At 38.7% G+C, this 13,877-nt stretch overlaps 1 protein-coding gene across 1 annotated transcript in view; it reads left to right on the top strand.

Moving 5' to 3' along the window:
- Positions 1–631: 631 nt before the first annotated feature.
- TTC39C (tetratricopeptide repeat domain 39C) overlaps positions 632–13,877 on the top strand; it is a 107,005-nt gene continuing 93,759 nt past the window's right edge. Inside the window, exon 1 of the mRNA XM_044666556.1 lies at positions 632–983. Coding sequence (XP_044522491.1) covers positions 817–983 — 167 coding nt within the window. The 5' untranslated portion in view covers positions 632–816. The remainder of the gene's footprint in view (positions 984–13,877) is intronic.

The following is a 13,877-nucleotide window of genomic DNA, read 5'->3' as shown; positions in this document are numbered from 1 at the left end:
GATTTTCAAGGATGGTTCAGTCCGGGTTGGGGGAAGGGGTGCTGCTCTGGAGCAACCCGGCTTGCACAGGGCTCGAGGAAGTGGAGATCTGCGCGGGACTGAGCGGGGGCCCTCTGCCGGAGCTACCCGCCCAGTGCACCCAGCAGCCTGGCTGCGGTTCGGAGCGGGCGGTGGCGCGGCTCTGGGGCTAGGGAGCCGAGACGCCCCGGCCACTACAGCTCCGCTCCTAGCCGGGAGGAGGGCCGGGTGGGCTGGCTCCGCGTGGGAGCTCCAGGGGCGGGCAGTTCATCTCCCCGCCTTCCCCAGCCTCGAGGCTAGCTTTTCACCAAGGCTAGCGGGAGGGCAGGGGTGCGGGTCCCCTAGAGTGGGAACAAACCTGGGGGAGTGGGAGACGCTGATCCCAGAGCTGGGACTTAAGAAGGGGAGAGCGCTGCAGGAAGTGGGGGTGGCGCCACGGCCCCTCTGGGGACCGGCACAGCGGGGTCGGAGGCACCCCGGAAACGGATTCCGCTTCTGTGCGACCGCGATCTCTGAGCTTGGGGAGAGGAAAGAGATCTGCCGGCCCCGGGGAGGCTGCTGAGTAATTACCGGCAGCGGCGGCGGCCGCCACGCGAGGGTTTGGCTTCCACGTCCTATCGAAGAACTGCAGGGACAGCAGTTGCAGCAGCAGCTGCAACTCCAGTTCTTCCTCCCTGTTCTTCCCCTGCAGCTGCTGCTCCTCAAGCTCTTCCCTGGGCCAGTGCCCCTCGCTCCTGGGGCTAATCAAAGCCCCCTCCCCCATACCCTCGCATCGCAGCCTCCTCTGCCTCTTCCTCCATGGCCGGGTCGGAACAGCAGCGGCCGCCTTGGCGGCGCGGGGATGAGAGCGAGCCGGACTCGGCAGCTGCAGCGCCCCTGCACGATGCCGAGCTGGCCCTGGCCGGCATCAATATGCTGCTCAACAACGGCTTCCGAGAATCGGACCAGCTCTTCAAACAATACAGGTGATACATACCCTACCCCATCTCCTCTGGACCCACTTTCTCATCCTTCTCCTTTACCGCTCATTAACCCTCCTGTTCCATTTCCCTCCACTGGGTCTGGGCGCTGCCCCTGCAACTGGGCACCGAGCCTTCCTGGATTTCTGCCCTGCGCTGTCCCGCTCCCAGATTGATGGCCATCCCGGTGCCCACTGTACCTGATCTGTGTCTTCCCTTTCCAAAAAGAAAACATGCTGTAATTAGCTTTGATTCTTTTCTCCCTCCTCTTCCTTAGTTCTTTCTGCAGCTGCTTTTCCCCATCCTTCTCTTTCCTTTCTCTACCTCCCTCTCAAGGGAGGTGTGAGGGTATATGTGCCAGTATGTATTTTTTATGTGTTCATTGACCACTGTCTCACCATAATGCCCCCTTCATCTCTTCTTCTTTGGAGATCATATATGTTTGGACCAGATATTACTTGAGGGAGCAACCCGAGGTGGAATTGCCTTGTTGTGATCTTAGGCTGTGGAAAGGGAACATTTCCTGGTGTATGTTGTGCAAGGATTTGTAGAAAGATTCCCTCTGATAGTTAACTATTTAGTGGGTACTACTAGCTTCTCTAGGCGCTTTACCTTAGTGGTCTGAAATATTTGCTCTTTGAAAACTAAGATACATAATAGCCATGAGGGATTAAAACCAGACTGAAGACTGTAAAGACTGTATCTTTCCCAAGTCTCCTGAAAACTCATCCTAAAATATGAGCTCCAGAAGGGTTTGGAGAACATTAGAAATGTGTGTTTCTCCTAAGATACATAATGTAAGGGGAGAGGAATAGGAAATAGAAGTAATTATATTAAGCAAAATACAGCTGCACCTGCAGGATGTGTCTGTCTGTATCTTAATGTAGACAGATCAGTAGATACAGATAATGATTCCGAAGTCATGCTTTGCCCATGGTCCTTAACAAGTGTTGGATTTTTCTGATGAGTAAGTTTAAAAAGTGATTTGGGCTTTTATAGAAAGAATATAGCTCGAAGTTAGCCACATAGTAGACAGATGCATAAAGATGGTGGGAGAACATTCATTTTATTATAAGCATTTATTTTTTTTCTGGCTAAACAAGTAGGCATATGTTTTGAAGTATGACAAGATCCAGTAGTCTTTTACACACATTTTCTGTTAAATATATTTCCTGAAAAGTTGTAGCTGTCATCCAGTTTGCATATTAAAATTTGGTTTGGTTGAAGTGATAGTACATAATAGATTTACTATGAGATCTTCAAGAACTACTAAAAATTATAAATGAGCCCATTTATAGATTATATCAGTATTACACCTTTAAAGATGTTAGATCTCTCAGTGTTAGTGATTAGTTTCACTAATTTGAAACTTAGTTGCTATAGGAAAGAGTCTTTAGGCAGGTGAATTTTATAGGTAAACATGTTACATTTTTAGATTTTTTTCATTAATAAAGCTCATTTTCATCCAGATTTAAGATAACCAGACTATTTTCTGGTTATCTTATAGTGTGGTTATCTTAAAGGCAATGAAGGGTAACAGTTTTAAAGGATTCATTTGTAGAATTTCTTGTTAATTAATTACCAACATACTGTTTCAAAGTAGCATACCATGATTTGTTGAGGAACAGTGAGGGAATTCATGAAGTTGAATTTTTACCCTTGCAGCATTTGGGATACTGGTCAGTTAAGTACTTTGGGTCATTCAGACATATGTTAATTTTAGTAGTTGTCCTCCCAAGGCATCCTGATAGCACCCTTTCTCAACATTTTTTATAATATGCTATAGGTGTGCAAACTCTTTGGTTATCTTGAAATTATTGATATGTCTGTCATCCAGATTATACTTGCTTCATCTAGAAAATTGTGTGAACAAACATTTTAGGATAATGGGATAAAGTGTGGGGAAACTCTTCTCTTGGAAATGACATGCAAACAGGTAGCCTGTGTTTGAAGTAAAAATTAAAGCTATTAACATGATTTAATACAGTTTGCTTCTTATCTTTTTCTTTTCTATCCATGCTTCCCCAAGCAGTTTTTTAAGTTTTGAAAAATATTGTCACCGGTTATTTCACATTCTGCTGCATTTTTAAAAAATCTATTTATGATGTAGAAAGCTATAGAGCTCTTAATAATTCCCAACAATGCTTCTTTTTTCTCTTGTTTCACATCCATTCCATTCTGGTCAGCCTGTTTATAGGATTTTCATCTTAATTGGCTAATCTAACAGTAGGAAATAAAGTATCCTTAAGGCTGTTTTCATTAATCCAATTTGGATGTTGAATTTATAAAATTTCAGATTTCATTTTACATTGGTACCTTGCATTCTTATATTGCTGTCCATCCTCTAGCTACCACTCTTTCTCTGAAAAGCAGAACAGGTTAGGGAATATAATCTTGGCCTGGGATTCAGAAAAATCTGGCATTTCAATTCTGATATCCCATTCAGCTCTAAATCCTATGATCTCTGTCTTTTTTTCTTACTTACTGTGTGACCATAAGCTGGTCATTTCATTTCTCTGTACTCAATTTCTTTTTTCTATTAAAAAAAAGGAATAATATACTTGTAATTATCTCACAGTTTTGTTGTGAGGATTAAATGAGATAATGTACATGAAGGACTTTGCAGACTTAAAAATGAAAGCTATTTAAATGTCAGGTATTATCTTTTACTTCTACTTACAGTATTAGAATAAGAAAAAAATCATTTTTGCCTATGGGAAATAATTCTTTATAAAAGTAGATTCTCATGAAAATGAAGAAAAGGAAATAGTTTTAAGTAGATAATTTACTCATACAGAGCAATTGGGATAAAGGGTTTGTTTTTTTTAATGATGCTGTGTATCTATTTCTACAAATAGATTTCATTGGCTTTGGAACTTCTAATAAGGAAATTCCCTCTACCCATGCTAGTCAAACTTATAGTCTTGAAAGTTGTCTAGGAGCACTAAGAGATTTAGTGACTTGTCTATTGTCACATTGACAGTATGTATCAGATGCAGGACTTGAAATCAAAGTCTTAACTGATTGGAAGGCTTGCTCTTTATCCACTATACCACCCTCTCTATTAAAAATTTTTTTTTACTAATATTTTATTTTTTCCTCAGTTACATGAAAAAGCAATTTTAATCCTTTCTTTAAGTTTGTGCCAAATTCTCAACCTCCCTTCCTCCCCTCCCCCTCTCTGAGAAGGCAAACATTCTGATAATAAATTTTACATGTGTAATAATATAAAACATCTTTCCATATTAATCCTTTTGTGAAAGATAACTTAAACAAGCAAAAGTGAAGAAATAAAGTGAAATATATTATGTCTTGGTCTGCATTCAGACTTCATCAGTTCTTTCCCTGGAGGTAGATGGCATTTTTCATCATGAGTCCTTGAGGATTGTCTTGGATCACTGTATTGCTGATAATAGCTAAGTCATTCATTAAGTGTTCATTATATGATAATATTGCTATTACTATTTACAATGTTCTCCTGGTTCAGTTCTCTTTATACCAGTTCATGTAGTTCTTTCCAGACTTTTCTTAAATTATACTTCAGGGGCAGCTGGGTAGCTCAGTGGATTGAGAGCCAGGCCTAGAGACAGGAGGTCCTAGGTTCAAACCCGGCCTCAGACACTTCCCAGCTGTGTGACCCTGGGCAAGTCACTTGACCCCCAGGGCCTACCCTTACCACTCTTCCACCTATAAGTAAATACACAGAAGTTAAGGGTTTAAAATAAAAAAAAATTATACTTCACATAATTTCTTATAGCACAGAACTATTTCCATTATAATCATATATCACAACTTGTTCAGACATTCCCCAATTGATGGACCATCCCTCAGTTTCCAATTATTTTGCACCACAAAAAGAGCCATTATGAGTATTTTTGTACAAACCATTCCTTTCTTCTTTTAAAAAAATCTCTGGGAGCCAGGCCTAGTAGTAGTATTGCCAGATTAGAGCTCTTTGGGCATAGTTCTAAATCATTGTCCAGAATGGTTAGATCAGTTCACAATTCTACCATTGGTGCATTTGTGTCCCAATTTTGTCACACCCCTTCCAGCATTTCTTATTTTACTTTTCTGTTATATTAACCAACCTGATTTGTGTTTAGTTTTACATTTCTCTAATCAAAAGTGATTTAGAGCATTTTTTCATGTGATTATAGTCTTAATTTCTTAATCTGAAAACTGCCTTCTCATAACCTTTGACTATCAATTGAGGTAATGATTTGTATTCTTATAAATTTGACTCAGTTCTCTATATATTTGAAAAATAAGGTCTTTATCAGAGATATTTGCTATAAAATTTTTTCCTTGCTTTCTTCTTTTCTTCTGTGTAGCACAGTATATTTTTAATGAAGTTTTATTATTTGGATGTGTCCTACATGCACCAGCCTAAACAATATTAGTCAACAACAGCATAATAGGCTATCTTTTAAGAGCCAGAAGAGGCTACTTTTCATCTTTAGAGGCTTTTTGACAGATTTTTGCTGATCCATTGGTCTGATGCCCTTGGTTGACTTGGAGCATAATATACGGTCATCAAACCAAGCCAAGGGCTTATGGACTCAAACCCTAGCACCTTGTGTTTATTATTTACTTAGTGCTCTAACCATAGTGAGCTCACCAGGCACAGGCATATTGCAGGCATATGTGTATTTAAATGGATGTTTTGAAAGTGCTTGAAAAGGATGTTCTTTTCATAGACAAACATTAGCCTGGAAATCTTTTTATTTATACTACTCATTTGCTTGTCATACCCACTTTTCATACATAGAATTCTGTTCCAGTCAACAAATATTTATTGAGCTCCCAACTATGTGGAAAGACAAAGATAAACGTTAACTTAGTCCCTGCCTATAATTATGGTAAATGACAAATTAGTGATAGCCAAATTAATGACTTTTTCCTATGTATTTTCCCCTAACACCATTGAGATTTCCCTCTTAAAAAAAAGTTAATATTTATTTTAAGTTGATTGGCATGTGGGTTAGGGATTATTTTACTGATTGTTTTAAATTATCGCTGTAGTCTCCATCTAACTCTTTAGATGAGTGTGGAGAATCTTCCTCAATATGGCCTTCACATCTATGTATACATCTAGCTCTGGTTATTCAGAGACTGTTTTCCTTCTCCTTTCTGTTGCCCACATTTTAGTTATTCTCTTAATTTTTAGTTAAGTACAAAAGACTAGTAGGAGAAGGAAATAGTTAAACTTGATGAGTTGTTACTTCTTGTGTGTTTTGTTTTAAATTGGAAGGAAGAGATAAAGGGGCTAAAATGAAGGGCTTGATTATTACTCTTGTATATAGGCTTCATTTATTACCCTTATACTTTTGAATCCCAGTAGCAGATTGAAATGTTTAACTAAAAAAACTACTCTCTAAGAAAATGACAATGCCTGCCTATGCAAGATATACTTAAGTACTCTACAGTGATTAAAAATGTGATCCTCTCTCAAGGTCTTGGTTTTAAGTTTACATTACACAGCAAGATCAAATAGTGATGACTCCAAATTCCAGAACAAGAAAGAGGAAAAGAAGAATCTTGATAGAGGGCAAGGGCCAAAGGAGTTATACTACCTGCCTTTTTCCCATGTGAAAATGATATGATGGATGTGCTCTACCAACCAAAACCAAGAATATATTTGAATTGGACTTACCTATTTCATGGTCAAGCTGATATTAGAACCCAATCTAATGTCTTTTTTTTTGTATTACTGAATTATAACTGAAATGGAGGTGGAGGCTATGTCTTATACCAGCCCTAATGAATAAACTGCCTAGACAGTTAGCATTTATTAAATATTCACTGTGTACCAGGCACTGTGCTAAGTGCTGGGCATGGAAAGAAAGGCAGAAAATAATCCCTACTCCCAAAAAATTCATAGCTTAATGAGGAGACAACATATGAACAATAATTTACAAACAAGATACAAGAAAAATTGGATAGTCTTAAGAGTTAAGATGTAAAGTTAAGGACTCGTAAAGGCTTCTTGCAGAAGGTAGGACGTTAGCTGAGACTTAAAAGAAATCAGGAAATGGAGAAAAGGAAGGAAAGCATTTTATATATAAGGGTCTGTCAGAGAAAATGTTAGGAGTTAGGAGATGAAATGTTAACTGCTAACAAGAATATGGAGGTGGAGGGCAGGTTATGAAAGGTTTTGAATGCCAAAGACTTTATATTTGATCCTAGAGGTAAAAGGAACATCTAGAATTTATTGAATGTAGGATAATGACATGGTTAGACCAACCATGTATAGTTTGGGTTGAAGATGAGAGACTTAAGGCAAGGAGTCCAATTAGTAGTCTTGCAGTCCATGAGGTGATGACACTGCACTGGGAAGGTAGCAGTGTTAGAGGAGAGAAAGGGTCATATACAAGAGAAGTTATGAGGGTAAATTTGACAGGTATAGGCAACAGATTGGATATAGAGGAAGTATGGATGATATTTAATCTGTGAGTCTGAATTAATGGGAAGAGGGTGGGACCCTTGACAATAATTGGGAAATTTGGAATAGGGGAGAGTTTCTTGGGAAGATAATGAGTTCAGTTTGGGTCATGTTGAGTTTAAGACGACTATAGGATGTCTAGGCAGAGATGTTCAATAGGCAGGTGGAGATTGGAGCCTTGGAGATTGGGAAGAGAGGTTAGGACTAGATAAGTAGATGAATTACAAAAGTTTTCTGTCAGGTGCTGGTAACTTGGAATATTTTTTCCCCTAGTAAAACAAAGATTGTTCAATTTCTATCCTGGCCCACTAAATCTTTTTAAATTTGAAGCTGTACCATAGTATTACCAGCATGTATTCATAGCCTGACAAACATTGGATCTGGGAGCCAAGAAAAGTAGATTTGAGGAAGTAGATGAATTTTCCCACTTTTCCTGGCTTACAGACAAACCTAAACAAAATTTACAAAGGCTCTCTTTGACCCTGTCCTTTTCCCTTCCTTTTCTGTACTCTTCTCTCACTTCATGATGCCATTCTCCATAAAATATCTCTTGTTCCAAGTTTTCCACTGCCCCATGAGGTAGCTCCTACAACTTTTAAAAATGACTATAATGTTAGGAAGTATTTTCCTTAAATTAAACCTAAATATTGTCCTTTGGTGTTTTGTTTAGTGCTTTCCTGGGCACCAAGTTTGTCTCTTCAAATATTTTTAGGGTCATAGAATTGAGAGTTGAAAGTCAGTCAGGCAGTCAGTCAGCCTTTATTAAACACCTAGTTCCAAGCATTATACTAAGTGCTAGGCAAAGAAAGGCAAAGGACAATCACTGCCCTGGAGGAATTCACAACCTACTGGGGGGAGTCATAAGATAAATAACTAGGTACTGAGACAGTATGTGAACTGGGTAATTTGGAAATAATCAACAGAAGGAAGGCACTAGCATTAAGGGGCCTGGGAAAGGCTTCTAATAGAAGGTGGAATTTTAGCTCTGGCTTAAAGGAAGATAGAAGAGCCTGGAGATAGAGATGAGAAGTGAGAGCCTCCCTAGCATGGGGATCACCAGAGAAAATGTCCAGAGCTAAGAGATGGAGAATCTTGTTTGTTATATATCCAAGTCAGTGTCACTGGCAGGGGTGAGGAGAGTTAGTGGGGTAAGTATAAGAAAATTAGAAATGTGTGTGTGTGGGTATGTGTGTGTGAGTGTTTTAAGTTTTGAAGGTCTTTGAACATATATATTTGCTCCTGGAGGTGATAGGGAGCTACGAGATGTTATTGAGTAGTAGGATGCTCCTTAGGAGAATCACTTTAGCAGCTGAATGGAGGATGGATTGGAGTAGGGAGAGACTTTTGTCAGGTTTGCCTACCAGCAGTAGTAGTATTGCTCAAGTATGAGTTGTGGGAGAGCTTTGAAGTAAAACCCTGGGTTGGGATGGGTACCCTTGTCAAGAATGACACACTCCAATAATTATCTTAAAATGAAAAGAGAGATTTATTAAATTGAATATAAGTTGAATTATTGGGTTGAATGGCCAGAGAGGCAAGAGCAGGTGGAATACTGCCTCCCAGAGGAGATGGGATTTGGGATACTTATATCCTGCTGACAACACGGCCTACATGACTAGAGATGGGATGATGGAGTGACATTTTTGGGACTCTGGAACCCAAGATGGGTCATGTGCTTATGTCCTATGATTCAGAGTCAAAAGGTGGTGAACTTGTCTAGTTTAGTGGGTGGTTAGATATCTGAACTCAAAACAAATGCTCTCAGAAGCAAGCTGGAAGGTGCCCGAGTTCATCAAGAATGAAGGGAGAGGCCAGAGGGGATATTCTTCTCACCTCAAAGTCACCTTCCCTCAGCACTGCAGGAATGCAAAGGAAAATGAATTCTTTATGTATTCTCTGGCCTAGGACACCTTTGGGGTTTGGAAGTGTCTAGGGGAAGCCCATACCCCCATATCAGCAGTATCTGAGGAGAGAAGGGAACATAGTTGAGAGATGTAATGAAGGTAAAATGGAGAGGGGTTTAGGATGATGGTGATACTACCCTTGGAATTAATAGGGAAGCTGAGAACGGGGGAGAGATTAGGGGTGGGAATGGTGAGTTCAGTTTTGAACATGTTGAATTTACAATGTATTCAGAACATCTAGTCATTTAATAGATAATTGGAGATGCAAGACTGGAGGGAAGCAGAGAGGAATATTAGGGAAATAGTCCAGCCTCCTTTGCCTGCAAATTTATATCTCAATAGTTTTAACAGATTAAAGGAAAAGTGATATGAAACTATAAATTAGGCATTTATTAAGTACTTTATAGGTATCAAGCACTATGGTAAGTGCTTGGATACAAAGACAAAAATGAGAGTACCTGTTTTCAAAGAAATTGTATTCTAACAGGAAAGTCAACCTGTACATATATAAGCATATGCAGAATAAATGCAAAATAAATATATGATAGCTAAATACAAATGGGTTAAAGAGAGCAATACCAGTTGGGAAGATCAGGAAGGTATAGTATAGAAGGTGGTGCTTGAAAATTGCATCTCAAAGGAAAATAGAAACTCTGTGAAAAGATACTGTATTTCAGACATTGGGGAGAATCAATGCAAAGGCATGGTGATGGTAAATGGAATGCCATGCCATAGAGAGATCTATTCTACTTGGATTTGGTGTGTGGAAAGGGAAATAATGTATATGAGATTGGAAAGATAGGTTGGGGTCAAGTTATGCAAGTTTAAAGCCATTCATGAATTTATATTTGGCTCTAGAAGGAATAGGAATCCACTGAAGTTTATTAACTAGGGGAGTGACATAGATCTATCTTTAAGGAAAGTGATATTGGAAGCTCTGTGGAGGATGGAATGGAGGACCAATTAGAAGGTCATTGCAGTCATCTAGGCAAGAGGTGTTAAGAAGCCAAACTCAGTTTTATGTGAGTAGAGGGAAAGGTGTCAGAATTGTAATATGTTGTGGAGGTAGCAAAGTCAAGATACCTTGAGGTGATGAGTCTAGGACAGTGATGGTGAACCTATTGCATGGTTGCCAAAGGTGGCACAAAGAGCACTCTCTGTGGGCACTTAGCAGCCTCCCCTCAAGCCCCCCCCTTCATTACTAGAAAGGCAGAGCTGTTCCCCTCCCCTTCTCCACTGTGCCTTATGACATTTTTTCACATCTTCCACCCCTCTGCCCAGCAGCCCAACAGGATCGCTTTCTCCTTCCCCTGTGTGGGGTAAGGAGGGGTGGGGTGTGCCAGGCAGTTGGTTGAGGGGAGGGGTACGGTGCTCAGTCTGGGGGATGGGGTGAGGGCAGGATCTGACACTCTGTCTCTAAAAGGTTTGCCAGCACTGGTATAAAAAAAGGGAATGAAAATGGTGTTAGTGGAGGGGAGGTCAGGGAGACCATTTAGAGCTTATATTCTATCAAGGAAGGACAAATCGTACATTTATAGGGAGGTGTATTCAGAAAAAAAATGTAAAATAAATATATGGTAGCAAACTACTGGTTAGTTAGAGAGGGTACTAACATTGAGGGGATCAGAAAGGCATTATTGTAGAAGATGATGGTTGAACTACATCTTATAGAAAATTGAGATAGAAGGAAAACATTGATAAACTGGACAGTTTCCAGAGGAAGGCAACCAGGCTGGTGAAGACTGGAGAAGAATGAATTAGGCTTGGTCAGGGGTGAGGGGCAGAGTATGGAGAAGAATGGAAGTTGCAAAGAGTTCGATTTGGGCTTGATGTGAAGAAAAACTTCCTGACAGTTAGTACTGTCCAAAGTGAAATGGATTGCCTCATACCTGGGAGGTTCCCTCCTTCCTTGAAGGTCTTTAAGGAAAGTCAGCTGGCCACTTGATAGGTGAAATATAGTGAGAAATCCTTTCAAGTGAATTTTGGAGTAGATGACTGAAGAGGTGTCTTTCCACTCAAATTTGTTTTCTTTTGTTTTTTAATTATGTTTTTTTATGGATTGGAAAAAATCTAGATTTCAGTTTAAGTCTGGGTAACATTAGGATTACTCTTAGTGTAGTGAATCAATATCTTGGCTTTGAATTTATTTTGTGTTTTTTTTTCTTTGAATTGTGAATCTCAAAAGCTTTTCCTGTGTATTGGGAGCTGATACTGAGGTCTGTGTTGCTTATAAAGTAAGCACATATTTGTCTACTTCTTTTATTTAGATCTAGGATAAAGAAGTGGGATAAAGTCATTAGTTTCACATTTGTGTGGTACTATTAAGAGTGCTTATCTAAGCCTAGAATTGTCAGGGGAATAATGGTTTACCTGACTCTCTTTCCATTATTTCTAAAATCTACATGTTCAGTAAAAGGCTCAGTTTACAATGGGAATGATTTTTGCTTCAAATATTCTGTGTTAGTGGGCATATATGCTTCAGGGAGCCACTAATTTTGGATTTAATAAAAATTTCCAATAGGTGCTATGAAGTATTCCTAAAGTAACAAAGAAGGAGCACTGGTGTTATAATAATTTATTAATCACCTCCCACACCCTGTGTCTGGCACTGGGAAAGAAAAAAAAAAAAGCTAAGACCTAGTCCCTCACCCCCACCTTGGTGCTTACTGTTGAAGGGGAAAATCAGGGCCACCCATTGAATGAATAATGATAATAGGTGCTGAGATTATTAGAGGGTTATAAAGTGAATTGCTAGATCTGAAGGTTTTCTTTGAAGGAAAACTTTAGGGGAGCAAAGTGACTTTTGGATTGGATTCTAACAGTTGTGTAAGATTTTAAGAAATGGACAGTGATCTTTACAATCAATGTTGAACTGTGCCCCTTTGTACTGCTTCCATAGATACAAATGTTAATGAAGGAGTAAAGTCTAATTAGCCCTGTTCTTCTAGAGAGATTGCCTAAGTAAAATTGGCAAGACATGACAGATAACATTAAACATTCCTGAACAGGTTTTGTCTTTGGGTGGGACTGATTTTCTGTAGTTTACAAAACTTGAGACTAATTTAAAGGAGTTTTGGATGTTTCTCTTAATACAGAGTTAAGGTGTATTGTCTCAGTGTATTGTACTGGGCAATTAAGGCAATGACAAGTTCTGAACTCTTAATTGGCATTAATAAAACCTTAATGAGTAAAAAAATCAAATGAATGGAACCATGGTAGTTAAGGCTAATTCCAAACTAAAGGAAGCTAAATTGCTTGCTATTTCATTATTCAGGCAAAGAAATTCAGTTCCTAGTTACAAAGCTCTTTGGTGAAATACTTTTTAAATTGCAAAACAATGCATTTTCCTGAAAGTAACACTATTATCTACAATGAGTCCCATATAAATGGAAACATTTTTATTACAGATTTGTATTCTTTTGACAAATTTTCATTTTTAAGTAGTCTTATTTATCTAATCAAATTGTGGATTACTGTACTTTGTGATCTTGTTGATAAGCATCCCTATGAGAGTTTGTAGGGATATACAAAGGAATGAAAACTCAATTTCATTTTCTTTTCTTTTTTAAGTTGCACTGGTGAAAAGTTTGGGAAGCAGCTTAAGATAAGAAACATATCTTAATTGTTTTCATAGTTCCCTTATGATTTAAGTGCTTTTCATAGCGAATTGTAAATGAAGCCTAAGGATACTCTGGATTTTACTTACTCATGCTAACCTTGTGTTGGTTAGCATAACTAATTTAACTGATTATGATAATGAATTGTATCCATAGTGAAGGGAGGAGAAGAGAAGGAAACAAGTGTTTATTTAGTGCTTAGTAAAAGCCAGATGTTGTGCTAAGTACTCTTAAAAAATTCTGTCTTATTTGATAATGAGATAGAACTAAAATAGGGGCTGGCTTATAGCCTATGAAATTGGGCCTAACATCAGTTTCACAACAGCATTCTCATTAAGACACTCCATTAAAATTCTGGGGAATGCTTTTTGTCCAGCTCCTATAGATTGCAAGAAATCCACCTATTTGGCTTAGTAAGAACTAAGAATTCCTCTCATTTGTCAGGCTTCTGTCCTGCCTCCTCTGATCAGGTTTGAAGTAACTTCCCCTTGGAATGTATGCTACATTTTAGTAGGGTCAATTAATGATGGTGAGGCATATCTGTAGATCAGAATGATGCTGTCCATTCTTTAGTGCATTATTAACCTAATTGGGAAAAGTGCTAAAAGAGGAAAAGTGAACTTATTTGTTTAACTAGTTTTGGCCTGAAGAATATGCTTCAGGTTACAGTTATATCACTTAACTTTAATGACTGAGGCTTAGTAGGAAATGCAAATAATGAATAAGTTAAACTAGAAATAGACAAAAATGCAAAAAAATAAAGCACAGACATATTAGAAGAGATAATTTAAATGTGTTTTAATTACCTATAAATGTATAGAATAATAAAAAGCAGCAAACTTGAAAAATATTTATAGTTCATCTTTTCTATTGTATTGCAAAGTGTTTTCCTTTCAGCAAAGCTCTAATTTAACTAGTGCAAGTGTTAGTATTACTA

This window comes from Gracilinanus agilis, chromosome 1, assembly GCF_016433145.1.
Source record: "Gracilinanus agilis isolate LMUSP501 chromosome 1, AgileGrace, whole genome shotgun sequence".
Taxonomy (NCBI): domain Eukaryota; kingdom Metazoa; phylum Chordata; class Mammalia; order Didelphimorphia; family Didelphidae; genus Gracilinanus; species Gracilinanus agilis.
The sequence above is the reverse complement of the archived record's forward strand: the minus strand, read 5'-3'. Positions and strand labels throughout refer to the sequence as shown.